Source organism: Necator americanus, chromosome X, assembly GCF_031761385.1.
Source record: "Necator americanus strain Aroian chromosome X, whole genome shotgun sequence".
Classification (NCBI taxonomy): domain Eukaryota; kingdom Metazoa; phylum Nematoda; class Chromadorea; order Rhabditida; family Ancylostomatidae; genus Necator; species Necator americanus.
In genome coordinates, this window is record NC_087376.1 from 16,686,386 (window position 1) to 16,709,666 (window position 23,281).

Sequence of the window (23,281 nt, forward strand, 5' to 3'; positions counted from 1 at the left end):
GTGGTGACACCCTATAAAGATACGACAAAACTGCGAGTGGTCTTCGACGGATCCGCTCGATTACAAAAACGCCTCGTGCCTGAATGACAAGTTGCATCAAGGCCCAGTAATCCTGCCATAACTCGTCGACATACTAAACAGATTTCGCATAAGAAATATCGCAGTTGTCAGTGACGTCGAGAAGGCCTTCTTACAAGTCCATTTCCAAACGATCGATAGAGACGCAACCCGCTCCTTATGGGTAAAAATCCTAAGCGAGGCTGCCGTACAAGCAACTGACAGAATGGTAGCCAAATTTATGACTTCGAAAGACATCTTATGGAGAACAGATACTCCATACGCTCCATGGCAAGGAGCTTTTTATGAACGACTCATCAAATCAGTGAAGCACTCACTATACAAGGCCAATGGAAAAGCGATACCGACTATCGAAGTTCTAACCACATTTCTAGTTGAAATCGAGGGGACTCTCAATACTCGCCCGCTCACGTACCAGGAGGAGCACTGGGAAGATCAACCCATAATACACCCAATCGACTTCATCCAGCGTGATATGATCATTACATACTCAATGGAAGGGGTAGGAGAGATGTCAGGTAATGCTGATTATCACGAACCTGGAGAAATACTCCAGCTTCAAACGCGACGTCAGACAAAAGAAGCCCTTCGTAGTTCTTACTCGCTCACATAAAAGTTCTGGAAAGTTTGGAAGGAGTATCTCACAGCTCTGCGAGAACAGCACATACGAACCTTACGTGGGAATCCAGAAACACCAAAGCAACCGGAACCCGACCAAGTAGTATTAGTAGCCGACCAAAATGCACCAAGGAACACGTGGAAATTAGGGCGAGTAACGAAAGTCAAAGCTAATGCAGGCGTAGTTCGGGAAGCGGAACTGATCCTACCAAATCGCCGTGCCATCAGACGTCCCATCAACCAACTTATCCCGCTCGAATTCACGTGTACCTCAGGGGATCAGGCGGGAGCGAAAAGACAACAAAATGACGGAAACGTATCGCGGGAAGAACCGAGGCTACACCTGCAGCAGCGCGAAAGCAGCATGATCTGAGGAACCGATTCCGAGTGAATTATCACCAGTTACATCACGGAGCAGTGTTGACGATGCGAAATAAATCACCTTGTTCTTCGACTACGATCACAGCTTCAGGACCAGATCAATCTGCATACAATTCATGCATCGCCTACACATTCCCCCATCTCTCGGGCGGGAGTATAGCGAAACCATCACTATTATCACATCCGTCGAGGAGGACGTAATGGTCGCAACTGCGGAAAGAACACTGGAAACGACGTCAACTCCATTATTTCGAACTATTGCGAGGTCATTTGTCATTCTTTTTCGTCCGTACACTCGGGGCGCACCGCCCCGAACTTCTTGCTTAATTTCTATTCTTTTGTTCGTTTGCTTGTTTGTTTGTTATCTGTTGGTGCTGGTAATAATGTAAAGTGTAAATAAAATTTAATTACCCAAGTTCGAGGTCTCATCTGTGGTGACGAAGCATTGACGGCAATCAATCGGCAAAAAAAAACCCGCGTGGCGCTCAATCAGAGGAAAGGCGAGCACATAAAAAGAACGAAGCCGTCACACATTGTTCTCATGAAAGAGGCGAGCGGCGGACAACAGCCCGGAGAGACGATTGCCATTTTCATTCCGGTCCTCTAGTCCAATCTTCCGATTCTGCATTCCTCTTCTGCAGTCTTTCCTAGTTTTGCGTTGAAGTCTCAACAACAAATTTGTAGCAGGACTTCTCGTTGCGGATCACTTCCTCCAGCTCCTCGTAAAACGCGTCCAATTCGGATTCATCAGCTGCTGATGTTTGTGAGTACCAGTTGATGATATCGATGGGTTTTTGGCGCAGAGGACGTAGGCGAAGAATGGCCAGACGAAGTGACAGGATCTCATAAAAATCGACAAGATGAACGACGGATGGGTGCACAACAAAACCAACATCGCCTACATTTCGCGACGGAACCTTCTCTCCACGAATGACGAGTGTACCGTCATTCATCTGTCGTACGTCGCTCCTTCTGCACTTGGTCTCCTGCAGAGCAATCACGTGAAATTTGATACGCTCTGCAGCTCCGAAAAGAACATGCAGGTCAGCGTCTGTGGACACCGTTCTCGCGTTGTAAGTACACAGTCTGAGACAGTCTCCATGGCGAGTCGTGCGAGATTTGATCGCTTCTCACCGGTCGCCATACCGTCCGACGTATGAGACGGCAGGGTCTAGTGTGCATGGTACTGAGGCAGTGAATATGCTGGAGTGGCAAAAAAACTTCTCGCCAAACTAAGCAGCCCTGCCATGGCGATCATGGCTTTCACCACAAGTTGTCGCTCAACCTAAATGGATCAGCCACCTTGGGACATTCTGCCAAGACGGTTGTGAATCTTAGCAGTAGTTTACTCTTAGCTAGGCTTCCGATTCCGAGAAGTCGGAACTCCTTCTCAGCTTGGAAGACCCTACCGGAGGACGAACCTCCGCTGTGCATTGCAGTTTGACGCCCAGATTCACTTCCACGCAACTATGAGGCAGTAAACCGTTGTGGAGGGAGGGCAGCTACGAGAGAGATATTCAGCAAAGATGCGCTAAAACTAACTCTGCATTCAACTCATTGACAAAGTGCCTGTGGCCGACTCCTATCGCCAGCGAAGTCAAGCTGCGAGTCTCCCTCTCCGCAATTTGCCTTATGATGTTGGTGGATCGGAGGTTTAAGCAGCGCCGGCGACGATGATGGAAAAGCTTGACTACGTGGAGACAAACCTGTTTAGAGGGGTGCTTGGCTACTTTTGGCCGTTAGTATGCCATAACGAAGAACTTTACCCGGAAATGGACATGCTGTATCGATGGATGACACGTGAAAAACGTCAAAATCTTGCCCCTCCTGAAGTAGTCATGGAAAACCGTCTTCGCTTCTTTGGTCACGTTACGAGGAGACCGTCTGATCGTCTTGTCCAAGTAGTCCTGAGGATGCTTCCAGATCCTAATTGGAAAAGGCCTCCTGGCCGTAAAAGAAAGCTCTGGATGGAGATGGTGAAGGAAGATCTGAGGACACTTGGCGTTGACTGGCAATTCAGTCGAGACGTGAAATTCTGCCGCTTATGGAATAGCGACGGATGGGTAGATTCTATGAGGATAACTGCGTTAAAACAATATTTTCTGATTTTGATTTACACGTCTTTCATATCCTTCTGTGCTTGTGAGGTAAATTTTATTTTTCGTAGTTTTTTTTTTTAATTTATGTGTTTATTTACTTGTCTCTTTAATTTTCTTTGAGCTCGTTTCCACACGTTCTTTTTATGTATTTTTCTTCAGACATGCATTATGTCCGCCGATGCATGCGATTACACGTAATATTGTAATTCCACAGTTTTTGTTCGTTTCTTCTCACATTGCTTGTTCGCAGCATCAAGTTAATCTAGCAGCCTATTATTGTTCGTGCAATTTTTGACTCTAACTTTCTGTGTCTTTAGGACGCGTTCGCAGCGAGATATCGTTTCCTCGATAGTCGGTGGAGAAACTGAAAGCGAGCAATATGGACCTTACAGCAGCGACGGAGATGAAGAGATAATAGAAGTAGTGGTGGAAGATGATGTGGAAAAAGAAGACGTCACAAGAACTTCGACGGATACAGAGAACCGCCACAAAGATATTTTCCAGAGCATGAGATGATCATTGTAGTTAATTTTCGCATCTGAGTGTTATGAACCAATAGTATACGTTTGGGAGTGTGCGTCAGCTCGAGAGAATCCCCTTAAACTGGTGAAAGAACCAACGGAAGACACACAAATCGAGTTAGGGCAGGTACTACATCAAACAGAGGAAACAAGCAAGAGATTGGGATTGCTGCCAGCAAATGCTGGAAGGAGCGGAAACAATGCACGCCTTGCTTACTGCCCAGACGTGCCTTCGGTCGACCATCCTCAAGCGCTGACTCTAATAAGAGAATTGTATAAGCTGTGAAACTAATCAAATGCAAAAAGAAATCTTCTGAAATATTCGTTGAGCGCCCCACGCCCCAAAGAAGAGCAGGCTAAGCAAAAGCCAACGCTAGATACCCCAGACTGCTAGCAAGACGAGAAGGATGCGTGTGTTGTGTACCTTCGTATGCAACCTGGCACAAGCAGTACGAACAGTCAAATTTGTTGGATTCAGTGTTCAACATGCGAAGATTGGATCTATACTGAATGCATCAGCGAAAACGAGTTTCCTCGTGACAAAATAGAGTTAAACACAAGTGATGTAGCCTTATTTATAGTTAGGTTAAGACGATATGAAGCACAGACAGTTGCGCAAGCGACTGCGCAACGAACGTAGCAGTTGACATTGTGTAAGGATTCTCGCTACCGCCACCCCTCTCTGCAGTTCGCCACGGTCCCATCTCGATCCCAACCGCTGTCTCCACCGAGTCGCATCGCTAAGCGCAGCCACCTACGCAACTGTCCGTGCTTCATGTCGTTTTACCCGAGTGTATTTAATGTGTCGATTCTGCGACTAAAGTTAAATGTCACAAATTCATCAAATGATCACTATCGTTCGCATGATCATATACACGCGACAACAAAAGATGGCAGAAGGTACAGCAAGCTGTAGGGAGAAACCTAAAGAGGAACGATGGAATTACCATATTGAATGTCACAGCATGCACTAAGGGATATTATGTATATTTGAGAGAAAAAAAAAACTACACAAAAAGCCTGCATACAAACAAGTTGACTAATTAACCAGGAATAACGCCCGCCTGACAAGCACAGGAAAATATGAAAGTAGGAATTAAAGTCAAAACATTATCTTATCATGCCGTAAATACCTGCGGCATGTGTAGCCAAACACAACAATATATACATTTCCTCTGTTTGTTTCTTTCCTCTCTTTCATTTCTACACCTTCTTGGTCCTTTCTCTATAGTCCCCACATATCTTCATCACCTTTCCGTGTAAAGAAGGATGAGGATGCTGTCGTGCTAACGAATGCTAACGCGCCGCAAAATTCAAAATGATACACCGAGTAACTACTTCCTCTGTTGCTACAGAGGAATAAGTTTAGAGAAAGGTAGAAAATGAGTGCCTTACTATGTTTCACGTACTCTCACCTCAGAAGAAACGAGGAGAATATCACAACAAACTTTAATCCAAGAAAGAAAGGAGTATGATGAGTATGATCTCCGAATTTCAAACCGAGTAAGGGATGGAATTGGAGCTTAGGCTTTTCGATCCTTGTCATGCAGCTAACGACGATTACTTCAAGTAACTGCATAGTTAGCATCTTTAGCTCTTTTCTATCCACTTTTCTTCTCGCTTTTTCATTTTCTCTTGCATTGTTTCCTTTATTTAAATTGTATTTTTATTTCCTTTCATCTTTTGGGTCATCTCTGTCCTACTTGTCTTGTTTCTCCGTACTACTTTTAAAATCTCACTGTTTTATTTCCTTGTCTTGATTATGATTATCTTTTTTTTCTAACTAGAGGAGTTACCTTTGTTTTTTTTTTTTACAAAACATCCTGGATGATACAGCTCCAACACTGGTACGAGATAATGAAAAAAGTAAAGAAAAAAGAAAAAGAAACCCGGTGTGGTCCATGACGAAACCTAGGTAGCGTTTTCAGACTTTACTTGAAGTTTCAACGGCACTTTGGCACTAGTGATGTTATTACGTAGTGGGGAAATTGACAAAAAGGTGAAGAACATAACGCCGTTTCTTCTCTTCTTACTGAGGTTAAAACAGTAGCGAGGTTAAAGGTGCGGGTGTCCAAGTACTGTGTCAATATTTGATACTATGGGAATTAAATGAAAACGGCAGGAAAGTTGATTATACTGGAAGCAGTCCGCCTGTAAAAAACAAATAGAATGAAAAGAAAACAAATCAAGCAAAACAGGGATGTAATAGACGAGGAAGAGAATGAAAACTCAAATTAAATAAGTGATAGTAATAAATAAGCAGATCAATGCAAGAGCAAATTTAAAAGCGAGAAAAAAAGTGGACAGCAAAGAGCTAAAGATGCTAACTATGCAGTTACTTGAAGTCGTTAGCTGCATGACAAGGATCGAAAAGCCTAAGCTCCATTTCCATCCCTTACTCGGTTTGAAATTCGGAGATCACAATTCCTTTCTTTCTTGGATTAAAGTTTGATGTGATATTCTCCTCTTTTCTTCTGAGATGAGGCACTCATTTTCTGCCTTTCTCTAAGCTTATTCCTCTGAAGCAACAGAGGAAGTAGTTACTCGGTGTATCATTTTGAAGTTTGCAGCGCGTTAGCATTGGTCCAAGGGGCGGAGCCTCGCGCAGCCAAGTGTAAGTTTAGATGCGAGTCAAGTCTGGTACCTCGCACGGATGAAAGATGAAAAATGCTTCATTCCTCTTCATCCTTCTTTACACAGGAAGGTGAAGGAATGAAGATACGAAAAGCAGTAATGAACATTTGATGAAAACCTACAGTAAGAAAAAGTGCCGAAGTACGCAAAAATAAGGACAGAGTAGACTTTGAAATGAAAGGGAATAATAGGGACGTGGTGAGACGAGAGAAATCAAGAAAGTAAGAAAATGTAAGAATAGCTCGCAATCATAAAAAAGAACTCTCAGACGTTGCCCAATTCGTTGAGTTGGGCTTAGAATGTTACATTTTTTCCTCACCTTATCATATATAACCATATCTGGAAAATTCTTGGTGTTTTCAAAGAGAAATTCTTTCAACAACATCCAAATGCAGTGAGAGTAATGACTTATCGGGTAATATGATGTGAGCGAAGTGTCTGCCGCAAGGTACGCTCATTCTTTGTTTAATCCATACTATCTCCTGACCCAATCGAAAGCGTATTGCGGTCATCGGTATAACGCATCCATTGGCGAGTATAAGTAGAAAAAAATCCAGATCTTATCTCTATGTCTAATATGTTTCGAAAAATCACTGGGATTTATTCTGCACAAAAACTAACGGTTTCCGGATGTAGTTGTCAAAGATGAGAAGCAACTCGTGTAATCAGAGGAAGAAAATTGGTTTATGAACCAGAAAGCTGTTACGCTGTTCAAATCTGTTATGCTCAGATTGGTTCGGTTCCCAGTCGTGTTTTTTTATGACTACACGCAGCAAAATTGATTTTAGCTTCAATGGTGGTCAAACTTCGGGACATGTGTATACAAGTTAATGTGTTTCACTGGACAGTCACGACGAAAGCTTCGCAACCTGTTGCACTGCCGTTACAGAAAAGGAATGCATACTCAGCGTAAGACGTGTTTTAACGACGTGACGCGCTGTATTCTCGCCGTAGGCGTGCACTGACCTGTCTCATCAGAACGCGACAATCTTCTCATCAAGGAGCTCTTTTCTTCTTATTCTTCATGCTTTTTCACAAATCTAATAATTACCTGATTTATGATCCTGGATTACCATTGAAGGGACAATCGCGCCTAAACTAAAAATCCCGTAAAATCATGAAGCAGGCGACCGCGAATAGTGAAAATGCAAGATGGAGGTTCGAACTGTGTATTAAAGGCAATGTATTAAAGGGAAGGAGGTGAACGGAATCACCCTGTTCCCCACAGGCTACGACCCCGCATAGGCATTACCCGGCTGGAACCCGTACCACCACAGATTCGGGAGTGATACCTTTAAACTAAAACGTTAACCAATACTACTGCAGTCTTGAGTGTTTCATCCTTCAAGTGCTACTCATAGCTACGAACTTCTTCTTGTTCCTTTTTCATTACAAAGCTTCATTATTTTACCATGGTTTGATGTTATCTCTTTCTGCGGACTTTCCTGCCGCTGCTAGAAACCCGTGGTGAGATGACTAGCGCAATCATGTAAGACCTCTGGTAAGAAACCTCAACATTCCGCAAGGGTAGAGGCGATGCTCTACAAATGTCGCTTAGAGCAGGTACATCAAGCATTACTAAACGAAAATAAAGGGACAGACCCCTAGTCAAAGTGAGAGCATTCGCAGGACCAAGGAGGAACTTCGCCATGAATTCAAGCAATGCTACTTGGAAATCGGTGAACAGATCACCGAAGCGAAAACATCCAGAGCATGAGGGAAGATCTTCGCGGCGAGCTCAGGCAATATTATCACCTTGATCACCTTGACTCCCGTTGACCTTCGAACTGGTCGAGCGGGCGCCAGTAATTTTTCCATTTGTCCCGATCGCGTACCAGAGTCGCCCAGTGGTTCTTCCTTTTGCGTGGGACAAGAAAAGCCTCATAATTTTCTTTGAAGGACTTCGTGAAGAAATCTGACCATCGGGTCGGCGTTCTTCCTGTAGTGCGCTTAATATCGCGGGAAACCCAGTCGCTCACGGCTCTGGTCCTACTGTTGTCGTTAAAGTGCATCACGTGTCCGGTCCACCTTATTTTACTTTCCTTGGCAAACGCGGCGGCGTCTCTGATCCTCGATCGCTGACGTAGGAGAGAACTTCGAATCCCGCCCCTCACTTGCGTGAAACGGGATACTCCTAGCATCACTCTCTCAATTGCGAGGTCAATGACGCTCACCGCGTTTTCTTCCTGCTTGCGAAATGCCCAGGTTTCCGAAGCATAGGTCAAAGCAGGAAGTACGGTGGTGTTGAAGAGGTGAGCACGGAGCCGGGTGTTCCTGGTCTTCTTCACTACATCCTCGATGCTCTTGTACGCTCCCCAAGCCGCTCGTCTCCTCCTGCCCAGCTCGGGGGTCAGGTCGTTCATCATGTTCAATTCCCGACTCAGATAAACATAGCTGATGCATTCGGATATGCTTGTTCCGTTGAGCTTGAATGGGGCATTCGAGACCCATCCGTTCCGCACGAACATCGTCTTTTGTAGATTCAGCTGAAGACCTATGCATCCACATGTTTCGTCGAATTCGGTCAGCAGTCGTTCCACTTGGCTGATGCTAGGTGTTATAAGTACGATGTCGTCAGCAAAGCGCAAATGGTGTAGCTGCCGACCATCAACCTTCACTCCCATGTCGTCCAATTCCAACTTTCGCATTGCGTTCTCGAGGGTGGCTGTGAATATTTTGGGTGAAATTGTATCACCCTGTCGGACCCCCCTCTTCACGTCAATGACGATATTCTTGTAGAATGGCGAAATTCCGGTCGTGAAGTTACTGTACAACTCTCGAATTACCTCTATGTTACTGAGTGGGAACGCCTTGGTTGTCCAAAGCTTCCACGACCGCTTCCGTCTAAACTGAGTCGAAGGCCTTCTTTAAGTCGATGAAGGTGAGAGAGAGCGGCATCTTGTACTTTCGTGATACCTCGATGAGTCTCGAAACAGTGTGAATATGGTCAATCGTGCTGAATCCTTTTCGAAACCCTGCTTGTTCGCATGACTGTCCTTCATCCAAGACCTTTCAATCCTATTAAGGACTACCCTTGTGAAGAGCTTGTAGATGACGGACAGTAAGCAGATTGGGCGATAGTTGCCGATGTCATGTGGATCTCCCTTTTTATACAGCAACACGGTCTTGCTGGTCTTCCACTGTTTAGGAACCTTGCATTCCGACAGGTAACGTGTAAAGAGCCTTGCCAGGGTGTTGATGAGTATTAGCGGAAGGTTGTCGGGACCGGGTGCCGTACGATTTCTTACTGGCATGATAGCATGTCGTATTTCGGACGGGAGAACCTCTGGAATGACTTCCACGACCGCTTCCCTCAGATGGTGAGGAGGTAAGTGGACATGGCTGTCGAAGAGATCAGAATAGAAGTCGTAGATGATTTTCTCCATCCCCCTTCTCGATGCAGTGGTTGTTCCCCTCGGGTTTCGGAGAGCAGTCATCCTTGTCTTGCGACTGGCGAAGTCTCGACGGATGATGCGGATGCTTTTCCCCGCCTCTGCAGCTTCAGCCAGCACTTCTGCTCTTCTCTCCTTGAGGTCTTCCTTTGTCGCCTCTCTGCAAAGCTTTGCGAGCTCGGACGTGAGTTCCCTGCGGTTCGTGCTGCTCTACGCTGGCGTATCAACTCAAGAGTTTCAAGAGACAGGCGTCCCTTGGTTGTTTTAAATCTCTCAGCCTTCTTCGCACAGTCGTGAAGGTGTTCAACGAGCCGGTCATATTCCTCGTTGATGTTGTCCATTGCGGAAATCGGAATCCAAAAGCCGGTTACCGTAGCGAAGAGATCCCAGCTGATGATAGTCCTGGGATTTCTCCCTCTCAACTTGGCGGCTTTTTCTGCTCTCCTTGTGAAGGAAATTCTTCCTCGGAGGAGGCGATGGTCCGATTCCGTATTGAACTTTGGTACAACAGCGACGTTCGTCAGGCAGAACCTTTTATTGACGATGATGTGGTCTATTTCATTACGGTACCCTCCACCGGATGACTCCCACGTCCAGCGTAGAGAGGACTTATGGAATTGCGAGTTTCCATGGATGGTCTTAGTCACCATGATGATCTCGAAGAGTCTCTCCCCCTGGCCATTCCATTGCAGACCGTGGGTCCCGATGTGAAGTTCCTCCGGCGTTCTTCTTGGGCCAATTTTGGCGTTGGAATCGCCAATTATGACTTTGTAGAGGGCATGATCTTCTCGATAGAACTTCTCCAGGTCCATATAGAAAGCTTCGACTTCTTCTTCATCGTAGCTTGATGTTGGAGCGTAAGCGACGAAGATAGTCAAAGCTAGTATTGGACCACATCTTCTCATCTGCAGATGCCCGATTCGGGTCGTAAGTTGTTCGAAAGAGTCGATGTTCTTTGCCATACTCGTGTTGACGAGGACGCCAACTCCACCAACACCTCTACTGTCGCATGTTCCTAAGAACAGTTCTTCTCCAGTTTCATATACGGCGTTGAGAGGTTGACGTCGTCTCGTCTCGGTCAGTCAGATGTCCAGTCCGATCTTCTTGGCTTGCAACATCAGATCTTCGATGGTCGCTTCCGATGCAAGCGTACGTGCGTTGTAAGTACAGATCGCCATCCTAGTCCTTTTCCGTTTCGGTAGCCTATATGACTCCTGCAACCCCGTCCTACCTGGCGCTACCGTACCAGGCTTTCCTCCGGAATCAGGAGACTTTTTTATTAATGTGTTTTGCATAAAAATTTAAAACCCATGCGCAGGTTGCAAGTCTCTAGTCCCATGAGTTTTTGGGAGAACTTCCGTTCTCCCGAAGTGGACATGTGGAGATTCTTTGTTGGAGGCGACTCCAAACCGCCTCCCTTGCACCTCCCAGTCACTTGATTGCAGGCTTTTGGCCTGACCGACGTTAGGGATACAAGGTTGTCATGAGTCAGTCCTGGTTCAGCAGAAACAGGGAGTCCATCCCCTGAATCCATCTGCGTCTCTGGGCAAGCACAAGGTCTTTTTTGGTCCGCGATTAGCCCCCTATCCGCCACCCGAGGACGCGCCACGTAGCCTCGCGACTAACCGGCTTGATTCCTTTAGTGAGGGAGATCCGTGGGGGCAATATTATACGGAAATAAAAGAAGAGATCCGTAACCAGAGCGACGACATTCGCAGCATGAAGCAGAGCGTCGAATTCATCAAGACTCCGCTTGAAAAATTGTCGGTGACTCCTACCTGTTACGCAGCTGCAGCGAGTCAAGATATAATTAGGCCGACGGAAGTAGCACCCGATAAGACAAAATCCAAAAAAGACTTGACAGAGGACACTGCTTCGAAACATCGAGATTCTGCGGCACAAAGGAATATTGGATAGTGTTGTAGGATGAGAATTTCACCATGTTATTCGCTTAGTGTAGACCCGTATTTTATACGACGCATACTTGTATGACCACCCTGTTGTTTTTTGTATGGACATGTTTCGTGTTCCGGATCAATAAAGCTTCTCTTCTTCGGCTGTGTTGACATCAACAACAACTGGTGATCAGCGGACTACAGCGTGGAGCACAACTATTTTTGCTCAAGAACTCCAGCCCGGCTCTAAGGGCGGTCAAACGGCTGGTCGAGTCGACTCCAACTCGGCCCAGGCTGTGACCCCGCTCGATTTGCTGTTACTGCAGTCTCGCCGCGCACTGAACAGCAACTCCAAAGTGGATGCTGAAACTCTGCGTACCATCTTGGAAACCCAAACCAAGGCTCAGCAGCAAATGTTTACTGAGCTGATGAAGCGTATGGAAAAGATGGCCTCCGCTTCACACCCAGCCGTTCTAGCAGCACCCGTCGCCACGGCCGAATTCGACACAAATTCTCTATCGACACGCTTGCCTGAGTTCGTGTACGATCCGAAAAATGGTTGTACATTCGAGGTCTGGTACAACCGCTACGAGGATTTAATCTCAAAAGACGGTGCTACGTTGGACGATGCAGCAAAAGCACGACTAATCGTCTCCAAACTCGACGTTGTCACATATGCCCGTTTCACGAACCACATTCTCCCTAAAAGAGCATGCGATGTTCCCTTAACGGACACCGTGGCTGTTCTGAAGGAATTGTTCGGACATAATATGTCAGTATTCGCGAAACGCTACGCTTACCTCAAAACACAGCGAAGTGAGGAAAGTCTCCGCGACTACACCGGATTGGTCAATTTGTGCTATGCCATGGCTGAGTTCAATGACGTCACACTTGAACAGATGAAATGCCTCGTATGGATATGTGGACTTGTCGATGCGCAAGATACCGATGTTCGTGCTCGTGGACCTTCGCAAAATGGAGGACAACCCTTAAACCACGTTAAAGGAGCTTGCTGCCGAAGTCCAGCACTTTCTCGACATTCGTCAGGATGCCACACTCCTCGAACGATCAAGTGTACCGCATGTCAACGTCGTGGATTCGCAAAAGAGTCGAAATCGTGAGCCGCCGTCCTTGTTTTCGTTGCGGACCCAATCACTGGTCCAGAGACTGCACATTCGTAAACAAGAGCCACGACTGCAGACGCTCTGGACACAAGCGAGGATTCTGCAAAAAATTTCCCGGAGAAGAAGAAGCGGAAATCTGCCAACACCGTCACTATCGCTTCGACTCATGCTGACTTCGCTGTAAACAGCATCTACCGTAGAGTACAGATTGATGGGAAGACAGTACGCATGTTGCTGAGCACTGCAGACTGGACCGCCATGGGTCGACTGAAGCTGCATCCAGTCACCCCGTCTGACACTGAAGTCTGCCAACAACGAACCGATCAACGTTCGTGGATGCTACGAATACAACTTCATCATTGATAGTCATCGAGGATATGGTACTTGCCATGTAGCGACACGCCGTCGCTGTTGGGCTTAGATTGGATTGCCCAACCCAGCTACTATTCCGTCACTTGACAGAAGGCTCCATCTGCAACATCTCTTCAGGGACGCTCAGCACCTTGAATTCTTCTCTCGGGGGAACGGTAAAGAAGGTCCCGGCGGATTCCACGCGAATGTCTTCGAGACATAACGTGCCCAGTAGATATGCCGGCTGATACCTCGACGTGGTCACCCTCCAATCGTTCATAAATACGCAGACAACCGTCTTAGATATTCTTCTAGCCACAAAGACGGTAAGAACTGCGCAGTTACAAGGAAATATACAAGGAAGAGTGGTGTGAGTTGTCGAAATTATCGGAGAAGTCAAAGAATAATAGAATTAGATAGATGTACATGGGATTTTGTACGGTGTTCTAATGAAGAAAGGGAGCGAGTTTGTCTTTATATTACTTCCAGAAAGTCTAGAAATCTTATCAAATCTGAACTCTTTTTCTTCCTGTAAGTTCCAAGAGGTCAGAGATACTGAAGACTCCTCTGTCCCGCAATAAATTAGACTACAAAAAATCTTGGGAGATACAGGATAACGATAATCCTCATTACCGTTAACTTTGAAAGCTGGAATGTTCCGATTTAACGAAAATTTTTGTGTACGTAATTTGAGGCTATTAGATAAATCCTTATTTAATATTTCACGTGAGGATTTCTCTTGCTTCTGGTACGATTACAAGTTCACCTCACATCACAAAATTGCAGTGGATTTGTCTGATTCTCCAAAACAATTTAGTAGATAGTGAGTTATATCCTAGCCTATGATGCAGCGCACGATTAGCGGTAGGTAAGCAGAGTCAGCTATTTAGGTGCTAACAAAAGTGAATCTCTTTAAGATACGCAGCATCGCTAATTGCTCTGAAGAGCTATAACCGGGCATGCTAGAAATTCCGCCGGGACCCTCTTTACACGCACCCCTTCTCTCGCAACGCACATGAGGAAGAAGTTCCCAGCAGTCTTCGCTCCTGGACTGGGGTGTTGTACAAAGTGAAAGGCTAAACTCGCTCTGAAGCCTGACTCCAAGCCTGTCTTTCTAAAGGCTCGCCCGGTGCCCTATGTTGCTATGCCAAGGATTTCAAACGAAATCGATCGACTTGTGTCTACACACAAGCCGTGTGTGCTGGAGCCCGTTGATCACTCAGAATGGGCAGCAGCCATCGTCGTCGTTCAAAAAAAAAAAGGATCGATCCGCCTCTGCGCAGACTACTCAACCGGACTGAACGACGCACTGGAACAAAACCAGCATCCGCTTCCAAACCCAGAGGACACTTTCACGAAACTCAACGGAGGACGCTACTTTTCACTGCTCGACTTAGCAGAAGCATATCTCCAATTGGAAGTGAACGACGTCTCAAAGCAGCTGCTCACTATCAACACGCACCGTGCACTGTATCGCTTCAACCGACTACCATTTGGAGTGAAACCAGCTCCTGGTATTCCAACAATGTATGGATGCTCTTATCGCTGGATTAGATGGAACTGCCGCCTATCTCGACGACATATTGGTTACTGGTAGAACCATCAGCGAACACAATGCCCGACTAGAGGCCGTACTCAAGCAGATTCAAGACTACGTTTTCCGCATTCGACTCGACAAATGTGCTTTCCTGCAGACGGAGATCACTTACTTTGGGTTCATCATCAACGCATAAGGACGACGCCCCGATCCTGAAAAGATCAAAGCTATCTAGAAGATGCCCGCTCCGAGGGACGTCAGTCAACTTCGCTTTTTTCTGGGACTCATCAATTTCTACGGAAACTTCGTCAAGGATCTCCACAATCTACGCGCTCCTTTGGACGCTCTTACGAAAAAGGATGTTGTCTACACATGGACACCAGAGTGCCAGTCTTCTTTCGACAAGATTAAGGCAATCCTCAGCTCGGATCTCCTGTTTACCCACTTTGACCCAAGTCTCCCTATCATTGCCGCCGCTGATGCTTCAAATTACGGAATGGGAGCAACCCTCTCAAATCGCTTCGCAGATGGATGCGAGAAGGTCATCATCACGCAAGCAGCTGCCTGACACAACCACAGAAAAACTACAGCCAGACTGAAAAGGAAGCACTCGCTCTTATTTTCGCCGTGCAGAAGTCCCATCGTTTCATCCATGGACGACATTTCAGGCTAAGGACTGACCACAAACCACGTTTGGCAATCTTCGGAAGCAAGAAGTGAATTCCGGTCTACAATGCAATGCCAACCGTCTTGGGATGCGATGGGCCACGATGCTGCTCAACTACAGCTTTACTATCGAGGATAATACATAGGATTTCGGCCAAGTGGACGCTCTTTCACGCCTCATCTTGTCAGAATCATCGATACCGGAGGAGTACGTGATCGCCCCAATAGATGCTGATGTCACTTCTGAGTTCTCAGAGAACTGTCGTCATCTTCCAGTATCCGCTGAATCCATTCGGATTGATACGCAAGCAGATCGTCTTATCCAGCTTGTGATCAACTATACGAAGTCCGGAAACTGGCCCAAGGTCAACTGCCATTTTCCTCCGTGGCACTACTACAACCGTAGCAATACCATGACAACAGTCAAAGAATGTCTGCTCACTGCATCCCGCATAGTGATTCCAAAATCACTTCAACATCGTGTTCTTTCAGCAGTACACAAACCTCATCCAGGCCAAACAAGGATGAAAATGCTTGCAAGAAGCTTTGTCTATTGGCCTCCAGTGGGTTCGGACATCGAAAAACTTGTCAAGACCTGTCCAAGATGTGCATCGGTGACAAAGGATTCGATCAAAGCTGAACTACATTCATGGCCGAAACCGCACTTGCCGTGGACTGGAGTTCATGCTGATTTCGCTGCACTAATGGAAGAACTATACTATCTACTTATCGTGGACGGCTACTCCAAGGGCTGAAAGATCGTCCAGATGTCATCGATCTCCTCAACGGTTACTATCCAAGCAATGAAGTGCATCTTTGCCAAGTTCAGAAATCCAGAGACGCTCGTCATGGACAATGTAACGCAGTTCACGTCACCTCAGTTCACTTCATTCTGTCCTTCGCGAGGAATCTTGCACACTCGCACGCCGCCGTTCTATCCACAGAGCAAAGGACAAGTAGAACGTTTTGTGGACACCTTCAAAAGAGGACTTGCCAAGCTGAAGGGCGAAGAACCAACAGTGGACGCACTACAGAAGTTTCAGATGGGATATTGCTCCACTCCCTGCCCGTCTGCACCTGACCAGCGTTTACCTGCCGAAGCCTCCCTGGGACGCCGACTGCGAACGGAACTCGATCTAATGCTACCTTCTAGAGGTCTCACAAACGGTCCACGGGATGTCAAAATGGAATCTCAATTCAATCGTCGAAATGGAGCACGACGCCGCAACTTTGAGATCAACGACGCGATTTTCGCCAAGGATTATCGAGGTCAGAAACCCACTTGGACTCCTGGTTTCATCACGCGCCGTGTTGGAAACACAACCTACACTGTTCGCTGTGGAAACGAAGTATGTACTCGGCACGTAAATCAGTTGCGATCGGCACAACTGCGACTAACACTTTCTTGTATGTGTTCGACCTACCGTTACTCGACTCCGCGAGCAGGGACGATGATACAACGCCGGCTGCCGACTCGTCTCAACGACCGCAACGCCTTCGACGACCCCGTCGCCGACTACAGGTGGACCCACGAAGAACTCGATACGAGATAACTTGAAAAGGGAGGTGTTATAGGATGGGAATTTTACCATGTTATTCGCATAGTGTGAACCCGTATTGTATACGACGCATACTTTTATGACTACCCTGTTGTTTTTTGTGTGTGCATGCTTCGTGTTCCGGTTCAGCAAAGCTTCTCTTCTTCGTCTGTGTCGACATCCACAACAGATTGGAAGAAGTTGAAGAATACCTCTTAGATCTATATGACGAATGCGAATGTAAGGGCAGGAGAAGGCGAGCGAAAAGGCTTCGAAGCGAAGAGAATTATATGAGAGCGGAAGAGCGCTTCCTCACATGCTCATTCTGCCTAGCTAAGATAGGGCATTACTCAGATAGTTGTCCAGCTTGCGTGACTGTGAAAGCGAGATTGAGACGAACACGCTGTGTATTGTGTCTCTACAGCCGTCATGACACTGACCATTGCTGGAGCAAGGGCAAAACGTGCATGTACTGCAGCGGTACACACCACAACAAGGCTCTGTGTACTTTACTCGAGACGATATGCAACCGTCGTAAAGAACTAGAAAGGATATTGGAAGAATTGGAGATTTTCATTAATCACTAAGACGAGCAGTCAGTCGGAGATTGAGGGGAGTTGTAAGACTTGTCAGCAGAGGAGAAAAAATGAAGAGAGCAAGGAGAAAAAGACGAGGGCATTGTCGATGCAAAATGTTAGGAAAATAGATGGCGTGAAGTATTTTTTTAAAGATTTTGCTGGTATAATTTCATCCCTTTGGGTCCAGGATTAGTTTGGAGAAATATTAAATGAATGAAGGACATTCAGATCAGGATAAATGCGAGGAGTCATGAGTACGAAGGTAAGAAAAAGAGTAAATTATACAATGAGTTCTGAACGAAGCCGTGCGTTCTTGCTATTGAGTGAGTTGTTTTTTTTTTAAATTCACTAAGAGAATGAAAAACATTGAGTATGAGAGGAGGAATCAAGGAGTGAGTATCCGGTACCGATAGTTGGCTGAAGTAGTCGTTGAGAGCATCTTATAAGAATACCTGATTTTGCAGTTTTCGCATTTAGTGCGCGAGATTTAAAAGGGAACACTTCTCATCCGACAGTGAGGAATTTATTGTTATCGCTCAAAAAAGCGCTTTCGACGCTGCTGCTGAGCGAAAAAAGACATCTACAGGCGCAACTAGGGATAAAATTAATACAAAGTAGGCTCCACGAGTTTCTGAATATCGACGCTCAAAGTGAATTTCAATAAATACTATAATAAATAATAATGCAATAAAGCTGGCTGCGGTCTGTAGAGAGGAATATCTTCTATATTCCTACAAAGTTTGGTGCTTCTAGCTTTCCTAGTCTTTTTGAAACCTAGCTGAAAAAAATCCCAAATCTTGCCTCAATTTTTCGAGTTTTTCTCAACTAGCTTTTGAGAGAACCAGAATACCTACAGAGGCCAAAATTTGTAGTCAAGGGTTTTCCTTGATGCTCTATCAAAATATGGCATCGGATTTTCCAGCGGTGCTACCGTGATCTTGCAACGGGAAAAACTGCGAGATATCAGATATTCAACAACGCGTCAGAATCTGTATGACTTCAGAAATTCCAATAACTGAGCTCGCAGTTTATAGACATGAATACGGTTTGAGGTATGTTGTAGAGGAATATTTTTGCTATCAATGCTCATTTTCACTTTCTTTCAGATTGGTTTCGTTCTCTCAAAAGCTAGTTGAGAAAAATGCTACATTTCTCAACTTTTTCTCAATTAGCTTTCAAAAAACAGGATGGTCCCTGAGAAAGATATTCTATCCCTTTTATGGCGCAAATCTTCCTCTATGGAAAGCAGCCACAGCCACCATCATCTTCCTCCGTCTCTTCTGTAGTCCGTTAATCATATTTATTTTAAACTACTAAATTCTGATCAGTTCAGCAGTAATTTCCAATCGGGGCCTAATTCTAAAATGAACTTTAAATAACACTTATATGCGCTGAGCAGCGCTATAAACACAATTTCAAAAAAACTGCCGCTGAAATGTTCGTCTCAGTAACTTTTTTTTCGGTTTTGCAAAAATCAAGATTCGGTTGAGGATCAAACTATTCATTGTCTCCAATCACTGTCAATGAGGGAAATTGTGTGTAGGAAGTAGAGAAAAGTGAGAAAGTGCTTTTAGAATGTGATCTGCGTCAGTATTAATTGTTTTTCCAGTTTGCAAAAACGGAGAATTTCCGGCGGGGATCGAACTTTCAACCGTTTGCAATCACTGTCAGAAGAAGAACTGTGAAGTTGAATACACGTTGGGAGCTTCATCATATTTTCAATTTATATGTGCACATATGTACTGACTTACTTCTAATCCTTACACTGAGGTATCAGTGGCGTCTATACTATATTATGTATTTTTATTCTACTCGCGGCACTTTATATTAATATCCAATATAGCACTATTTATTAGTGTTTGCTGTATTATATTATCTGATTTATTTATTAATAGTCCAATTTGTTTCTTTAACCCTGTTTATTATAACTAATTTTCCATCAAACGAAATTAGGGGGTCGTTTTCAGGAGGGGTTTTTTTTTCAACTACACGCTTGACCCTATGGGGGAGTGCCACAAACGTGACCACAGAGCATCAAAATAAAGGAGCAAAATAAAGTGCACTCCTGTTTGTCTGCTTGCAATCTAACAGTGTTTAATCTTCATTCAGAGCATTCTCGTGCATCGAGCCTTCTACAATTTCTATCAGCGTTTCACTTGTACATTTCATTTTGTACTCGACTTTAACGTATTCCCTTATCTTTAACGTTACTCTATACTCACTTACATGTGTTAAACGTTTACGTTCGCTCGTGCTGTATCTGTGTAGTTTCAATATAGTTTAATTACCCAAGTTTGGGGCATTCTCGTGTGGCTAAAAATCCACTAAGCCACCGCATCACAGACAACATGATGCGTAAAAGTTCTAGAATAAGTTATTTCCAAAAGGTCTCCAAAACAGCAAGAACAAATCTAACTCAATGACTTCCTGAAACTTGACAAGGAAAACGAATTTTTTGCATCCTCTTTCGCGAAATTTGTTTGTCAAAGAATGTCGAAGAAAGAATAATTTGGAAGCATTTCTCATTGTCAGAATTCACTGAAATAGCAAGACAGCAGTGTTATCTATAATTGTATCTTCAGTGTCCAACGTAATTTCATGAGCCTGTTGGCTATTGTTGGTACAGTCGCTCATGTAGCAAATAGAAATTAAATATAATAAATGGACATAAAAAATAAACTAAAAAAACCAGTAAACATATTAAAGTAGAAATAAGACATTTCAAAGTGATTTCAGCAAGTAACACTGACCCTAGTTGGAACATGTGCAGATTTTGGCTTGGTGGCCAAAAAAAAGTGGGAAGGCAGAGGGCCGCATGTTGTAGAAGGTTTTTGTTGTAAAATGATTAAATCTTTGTTCTTAGAAGCCCTTTTTTTTAAGTTCGTTGAGAAAAAGTTAGGGAATTTTTGTTTTGCAGTTTTTGCGAATTTCACTGCCTTTTGTCAAGAACAGAGAACGAAAAGAAATATGACAAAAGCAAAACAGGATTCTAGTGGTAAAAATTGTCTGACTTACTTGATTTAATCGACGAGCTGATATTATCGCCTGACGCGCTTCCTCGCATCTTCGCTGAGGTGTGTCGTCTAAGGCCAACGGCCAACTTTCTCGATATTCTGCGTAGGTTTGCAAGGAATCAATCTATTCGCCGCTATTCCAAATCCTGCAAAACCTTACGTCTCGCCTAAACCGTCTATCCACGCCGAGTGTCCTCAGGTCCTGTTTCACCACCTCGTTCCAAAACTTCCATTTCCGGCCAGGTAGCCTTTTCCATCTTGAACACAACAGGCTCCCCAGAACACCTTGAACAAGGCGGTTTTCTGGCCTCCTTATAATGTGACCAAAGAAGCAAAGACGATTTTCTATTGTCACTTTCGATGCAAGATGATGACACCTTTCACATGTCATCCGCCGGTCGACTCCACTGCATAAAGACCTTCATTATAACATAACCATTCCAAAGTAGCCGAGTGGACGTCTAATCTAGCTTCTTTCGCTGCAATCATCGTCTACAGTGATGGAGAATCAATCAAGCTTCTCCATCACCGTAGACGGTGCTGCCCACGTCTCCGATCTGTGACTCAAGATAAGGCGATTAGCGTATAAGTAAACTCGCGGCTTAACTTCAGGGCGAGAAAAGTTGACCACAAATACTTGGTCAGATAATGAATGCAGGACAGGCCTTGGCTCATCTCTACTCTCTATCACGCTCGTAGTTGCCTTGTTCTTCATCGTACAGCCCAGGTAACAGGACTCAGCGACGAGATCGTTCGGTTCCCAGACCTCCGTGATCCACGATAGATAGAGGTCTCGAGGAGATTCACATCTGCTCACAGTTATCAGGGCGCAGAGTAGTCCATGGGCTGCTGCTAGCTTCGACACAAGTTTGACAAAATATTCAGGATTCGTACTGCTGTGAGATCCCTAGAGGCATCACCCCACGAATCGCGGCCGCGTATACGAATCTGATCGCTACCTGCACGTAGTGGCCCTGGATTAACTAAACGCAATCAGGCGTTCCAGTGTACGCATTGGGAACGTACAAGCTATGTAAACTGCACTGTTATATGGCGAAAGATTCCCATATATTGCAAAAAGGTGCTGTCGTCTAGCACAACGCCAAAGCCCATAATCAGAAAGGTCAACTGCCTGAAGAGAGCGTGGAATTTTTGGCAACAACCATTCGTTTCGTCACGCTGAACTGCCGAACACTTTTGAGTGAACTCCAACAAGCCGCTCTATCCAGACTTCTGTGATGTCTCTGTGTGCCTTTTGCTGCACTGCAAGAAACACACATGAGAGATCGGCCCGTCATCAGTATCGAAAATTACACCATATACTGCGGCGGTGCTGATGAGGACAAAGTAGGTGGCTGCGCGATTTCAACAACCTGGTAGAAGAATTTGGCTCAACGTCGTCTAGATGCGCCTTTCTCGACTGCGGGATCGCAGCGGACATAAATTCTGGATCGTAAGTGCTTACGCACCTATGGAAACCGCTGAGGACAACAGTAAGGACGCCTTTGCATTGATGTCTAAAATGCCAAGCCAGCAGGTGGTCATTGTCGGAATCGACGCAAATGCGAAGATGGAACTCGAACAGCAATCTGATGTGCTAGGAAAATTGTATTATCCACCGGAGCGCACGTCGGATAAATGTGATGGTGTTTTCGACTTATGTGAACTCCATAGGAGGGCCTCATCATCGCTTCCACGTTTAAGAGGAATCATCGATGCCATCGGCTCACGTGGCAGGGGTCAAACCTTTTAACACCTGAAGAGCAGCGCAAGCGGAAGATGAAGACTCTTAAGCTTCAGCTCGACTACGTTCTGGCGAGGAACATTCCTTAGTCAGATATCCGAAAATCTAGAGCTGTTTGGGACGTCGCGTTTGACTCTGACCACCGTCCAGTTCTTCTCAGCTTCAAAATACGGTTTCACAAGAGAAACCGAGGAGTTCCTCTTCAACCGAAAATCGACATGGCAGGTCTCAAAAACGATGAATGCAGAAGAAAATTCCGCCAACGTGTGTCTATTCATGTTGGAGTACGGGCCAGAAAGAAGCTTAGCGATGCGGATTCCTTCACAAAGTGCATCCAGGACCCTGCAATGAAACGCTACCGGTTCTATTGTTGTGGAAGAAGTTTGCTTTGCATCTGCGGAAACAGAGTCCACATACGATTCTGTATGTGTCGCGCTGGTGACTTCATCCAGGAAAAGCGTCTTAGAAGGAAGATGGGTCGTCAACTGCAACAAGACCGCGATAACAAGTGGACGTCAAGAGCGATGGAGTTTGAGAAGGCGTGGGAGGACAGGAACCCTCTACTAAAACAGTATAGCGGCTAAATGAAAAGATGTTCCCCTGTCCTCAACACTTCCAATGGGGTAGCTGTCGGTGAAGCAACCCTTCCAATTTGGAAGGAACACTTCAAAACCTTGCTGAACCGGCTATCACCGTCAGCTCCTGAACTCGAGCACGTTCATAAACGAACATATGCGGTTAACGAGGAGCCACCGACAGAGTCTGAGGTCTGTACCCAAAAAATAAAGGATGGAAAATTTGGTGGAGACGACAAGATTAGCGCACAAATGCTAAAATATCCTCCTCCGTCTGGGATTCATGAGATGACAAAGATCATCGGTTCAATATGGATAGACGAAATGATACCTATTATGATTCCCCTCCACAAGAAGTCACCTACCCTAGGAATTATCGAGGAATCTCTTTGCTGCGTGTTATGTACAAGGTATTGCAGCGCATTATCCTGGACCGACTCATTAAACATCGCGAAGAAGCAACGCGCCACGTGCAAGCGGGCCGATCTACGATTGACCAGGTGTTCATCGTTAGGAGAGTGACCGAAACGGTATTC

At 45.3% G+C, this 23,281-nt stretch overlaps 13 protein-coding genes across 17 annotated transcripts; 9 read left to right on the top strand and 4 right to left on the bottom strand.

Annotated features, from left to right (window-relative positions):
* Window positions 1–283: 283 nt before the first annotated feature.
* On the top strand, window positions 284–691 carry RB195_023596 (uncharacterized protein; the record flags this gene model as incomplete). The annotated part of the gene is made up of 1 exon (XM_064211082.1): window positions 284–691. The coding sequence occupies one exon, from the start codon at window positions 284–286 to the stop codon at window positions 689–691; it is 408 nt and encodes a 135-aa protein (XP_064066963.1).
* Window positions 692–1,724: 1,033 nt separating this feature from the next.
* RB195_023597 (uncharacterized protein) lies at window positions 1,725–2,511 on the bottom strand (the record flags this gene model as incomplete). The annotated part of the gene is made up of 3 exons (XM_064211083.1): window positions 1,725–2,163; window positions 2,212–2,280; window positions 2,363–2,511. 3 exons carry the CDS (start codon window positions 2,509–2,511, stop codon window positions 1,725–1,727), a joined length of 657 nt encoding a protein of 218 aa, XP_064066964.1.
* Window positions 2,512–2,750: 239 nt separating this feature from the next.
* On the top strand, window positions 2,751–3,692 carry RB195_023598 (uncharacterized protein; the record flags this gene model as incomplete). 2 transcript variants are annotated; one of them, XM_064211084.1, is made up of 3 exons in its annotated part: window positions 2,751–3,224; window positions 3,336–3,370; window positions 3,494–3,692. In XM_064211084.1, 3 exons carry the CDS (start codon window positions 2,751–2,753, stop codon window positions 3,690–3,692), a joined length of 708 nt encoding a protein of 235 aa, XP_064066965.1. The 2 variants fall into 2 exon arrangements, with proteins under 2 accessions (XP_064066965.1, XP_064066966.1); XM_064211085.1 differs by lacking the exon at window positions 3,336–3,370 and having other exon boundaries at window positions 2,751–3,163.
* Window positions 3,693–8,091: 4,399 nt separating this feature from the next.
* On the bottom strand, window positions 8,092–8,979 carry RB195_023599 (uncharacterized protein; the record flags this gene model as incomplete). The annotated part of the gene is made up of 1 exon (XM_064211086.1): window positions 8,092–8,979. The coding sequence occupies one exon, from the start codon at window positions 8,977–8,979 to the stop codon at window positions 8,092–8,094; it is 888 nt and encodes a 295-aa protein (XP_064066968.1).
* Window positions 8,092–11,257, bottom strand: RB195_023600 (uncharacterized protein; the record flags this gene model as incomplete). Of its 2 annotated transcripts, XM_064211088.1 has the most annotated exons (4): window positions 8,092–9,175; window positions 9,248–9,883; window positions 9,952–10,738; window positions 11,032–11,257. In XM_064211088.1, the coding sequence occupies 4 exons, from the start codon at window positions 11,255–11,257 to the stop codon at window positions 8,092–8,094; spliced, it is 2,733 nt and encodes a 910-aa protein (XP_064066967.1). The 2 variants fall into 2 exon arrangements, with proteins under 2 accessions (XP_064066967.1, XP_064066970.1); XM_064211087.1 differs by lacking the exons at window positions 8,092–9,175; window positions 11,032–11,257 and having other exon boundaries at window positions 9,765–10,685.
* Window positions 9,199–9,717, bottom strand: RB195_023601 (uncharacterized protein; the record flags this gene model as incomplete). Its single annotated transcript, XM_064211089.1, has 1 exon — window positions 9,199–9,717. One exon carries the CDS (start codon window positions 9,715–9,717, stop codon window positions 9,199–9,201), a length of 519 nt encoding a protein of 172 aa, XP_064066969.1.
* Window positions 10,810–12,739, top strand: RB195_023602 (uncharacterized protein; the record flags this gene model as incomplete). The annotated part of the gene is made up of 2 exons (XM_064211090.1): window positions 10,810–10,883; window positions 11,767–12,739. 2 exons carry the CDS (start codon window positions 10,810–10,812, stop codon window positions 12,737–12,739), a joined length of 1,047 nt encoding a protein of 348 aa, XP_064066971.1.
* Window positions 11,443–13,105, top strand: RB195_023603 (uncharacterized protein; the record flags this gene model as incomplete). The annotated part of the gene is made up of 3 exons (XM_064211091.1): window positions 11,443–11,490; window positions 11,858–12,735; window positions 12,805–13,105. 3 exons carry the CDS (start codon window positions 11,443–11,445, stop codon window positions 13,103–13,105), a joined length of 1,227 nt encoding a protein of 408 aa, XP_064066972.1.
* Window positions 13,106–14,237: 1,132 nt separating this feature from the next.
* On the top strand, window positions 14,238–14,690 carry RB195_023604 (uncharacterized protein; the record flags this gene model as incomplete). Its single annotated transcript, XM_064211092.1, has 1 exon — window positions 14,238–14,690. The coding sequence occupies one exon, from the start codon at window positions 14,238–14,240 to the stop codon at window positions 14,688–14,690; it is 453 nt and encodes a 150-aa protein (XP_064066973.1).
* Window positions 14,691–14,868: 178 nt separating this feature from the next.
* On the top strand, window positions 14,869–16,051 carry RB195_023605 (uncharacterized protein; the record flags this gene model as incomplete). Its single annotated transcript, XM_064211093.1, has 2 exons — window positions 14,869–15,171; window positions 15,443–16,051. The coding sequence occupies 2 exons, from the start codon at window positions 14,869–14,871 to the stop codon at window positions 16,049–16,051; spliced, it is 912 nt and encodes a 303-aa protein (XP_064066974.1).
* Window positions 16,052–16,063: 12 nt separating this feature from the next.
* On the top strand, window positions 16,064–16,849 carry RB195_023606 (uncharacterized protein; the record flags this gene model as incomplete). Of its 2 annotated transcripts, none has more annotated exons than XM_064211095.1 (1): window positions 16,064–16,849. In XM_064211095.1, the coding sequence occupies one exon, from the start codon at window positions 16,064–16,066 to the stop codon at window positions 16,847–16,849; it is 786 nt and encodes a 261-aa protein (XP_064066975.1). The 2 variants fall into 2 exon arrangements, with proteins under 2 accessions (XP_064066975.1, XP_064066976.1); XM_064211094.1 differs by having other exon boundaries at window positions 16,145–16,849.
* A 4,855-nt stretch (window positions 16,850–21,704) lies between these two features.
* RB195_023607 (uncharacterized protein) lies at window positions 21,705–22,179 on the top strand (the record flags this gene model as incomplete). Of its 2 annotated transcripts, XM_064211097.1 has the most annotated exons (2): window positions 21,705–21,773; window positions 21,832–22,179. In XM_064211097.1, the coding sequence occupies 2 exons, from the start codon at window positions 21,705–21,707 to the stop codon at window positions 22,177–22,179; spliced, it is 417 nt and encodes a 138-aa protein (XP_064066977.1). The 2 variants fall into 2 exon arrangements, with proteins under 2 accessions (XP_064066977.1, XP_064066978.1); XM_064211096.1 differs by lacking the exon at window positions 21,705–21,773.
* Window positions 22,180–22,754: 575 nt separating this feature from the next.
* On the top strand, window positions 22,755–23,267 carry RB195_023608 (uncharacterized protein; the record flags this gene model as incomplete). The annotated part of the gene is made up of 1 exon (XM_064211098.1): window positions 22,755–23,267. One exon carries the CDS (start codon window positions 22,755–22,757, stop codon window positions 23,265–23,267), a length of 513 nt encoding a protein of 170 aa, XP_064066979.1.
* Between the last annotated feature and the right edge of the window lie 14 nt (window positions 23,268–23,281).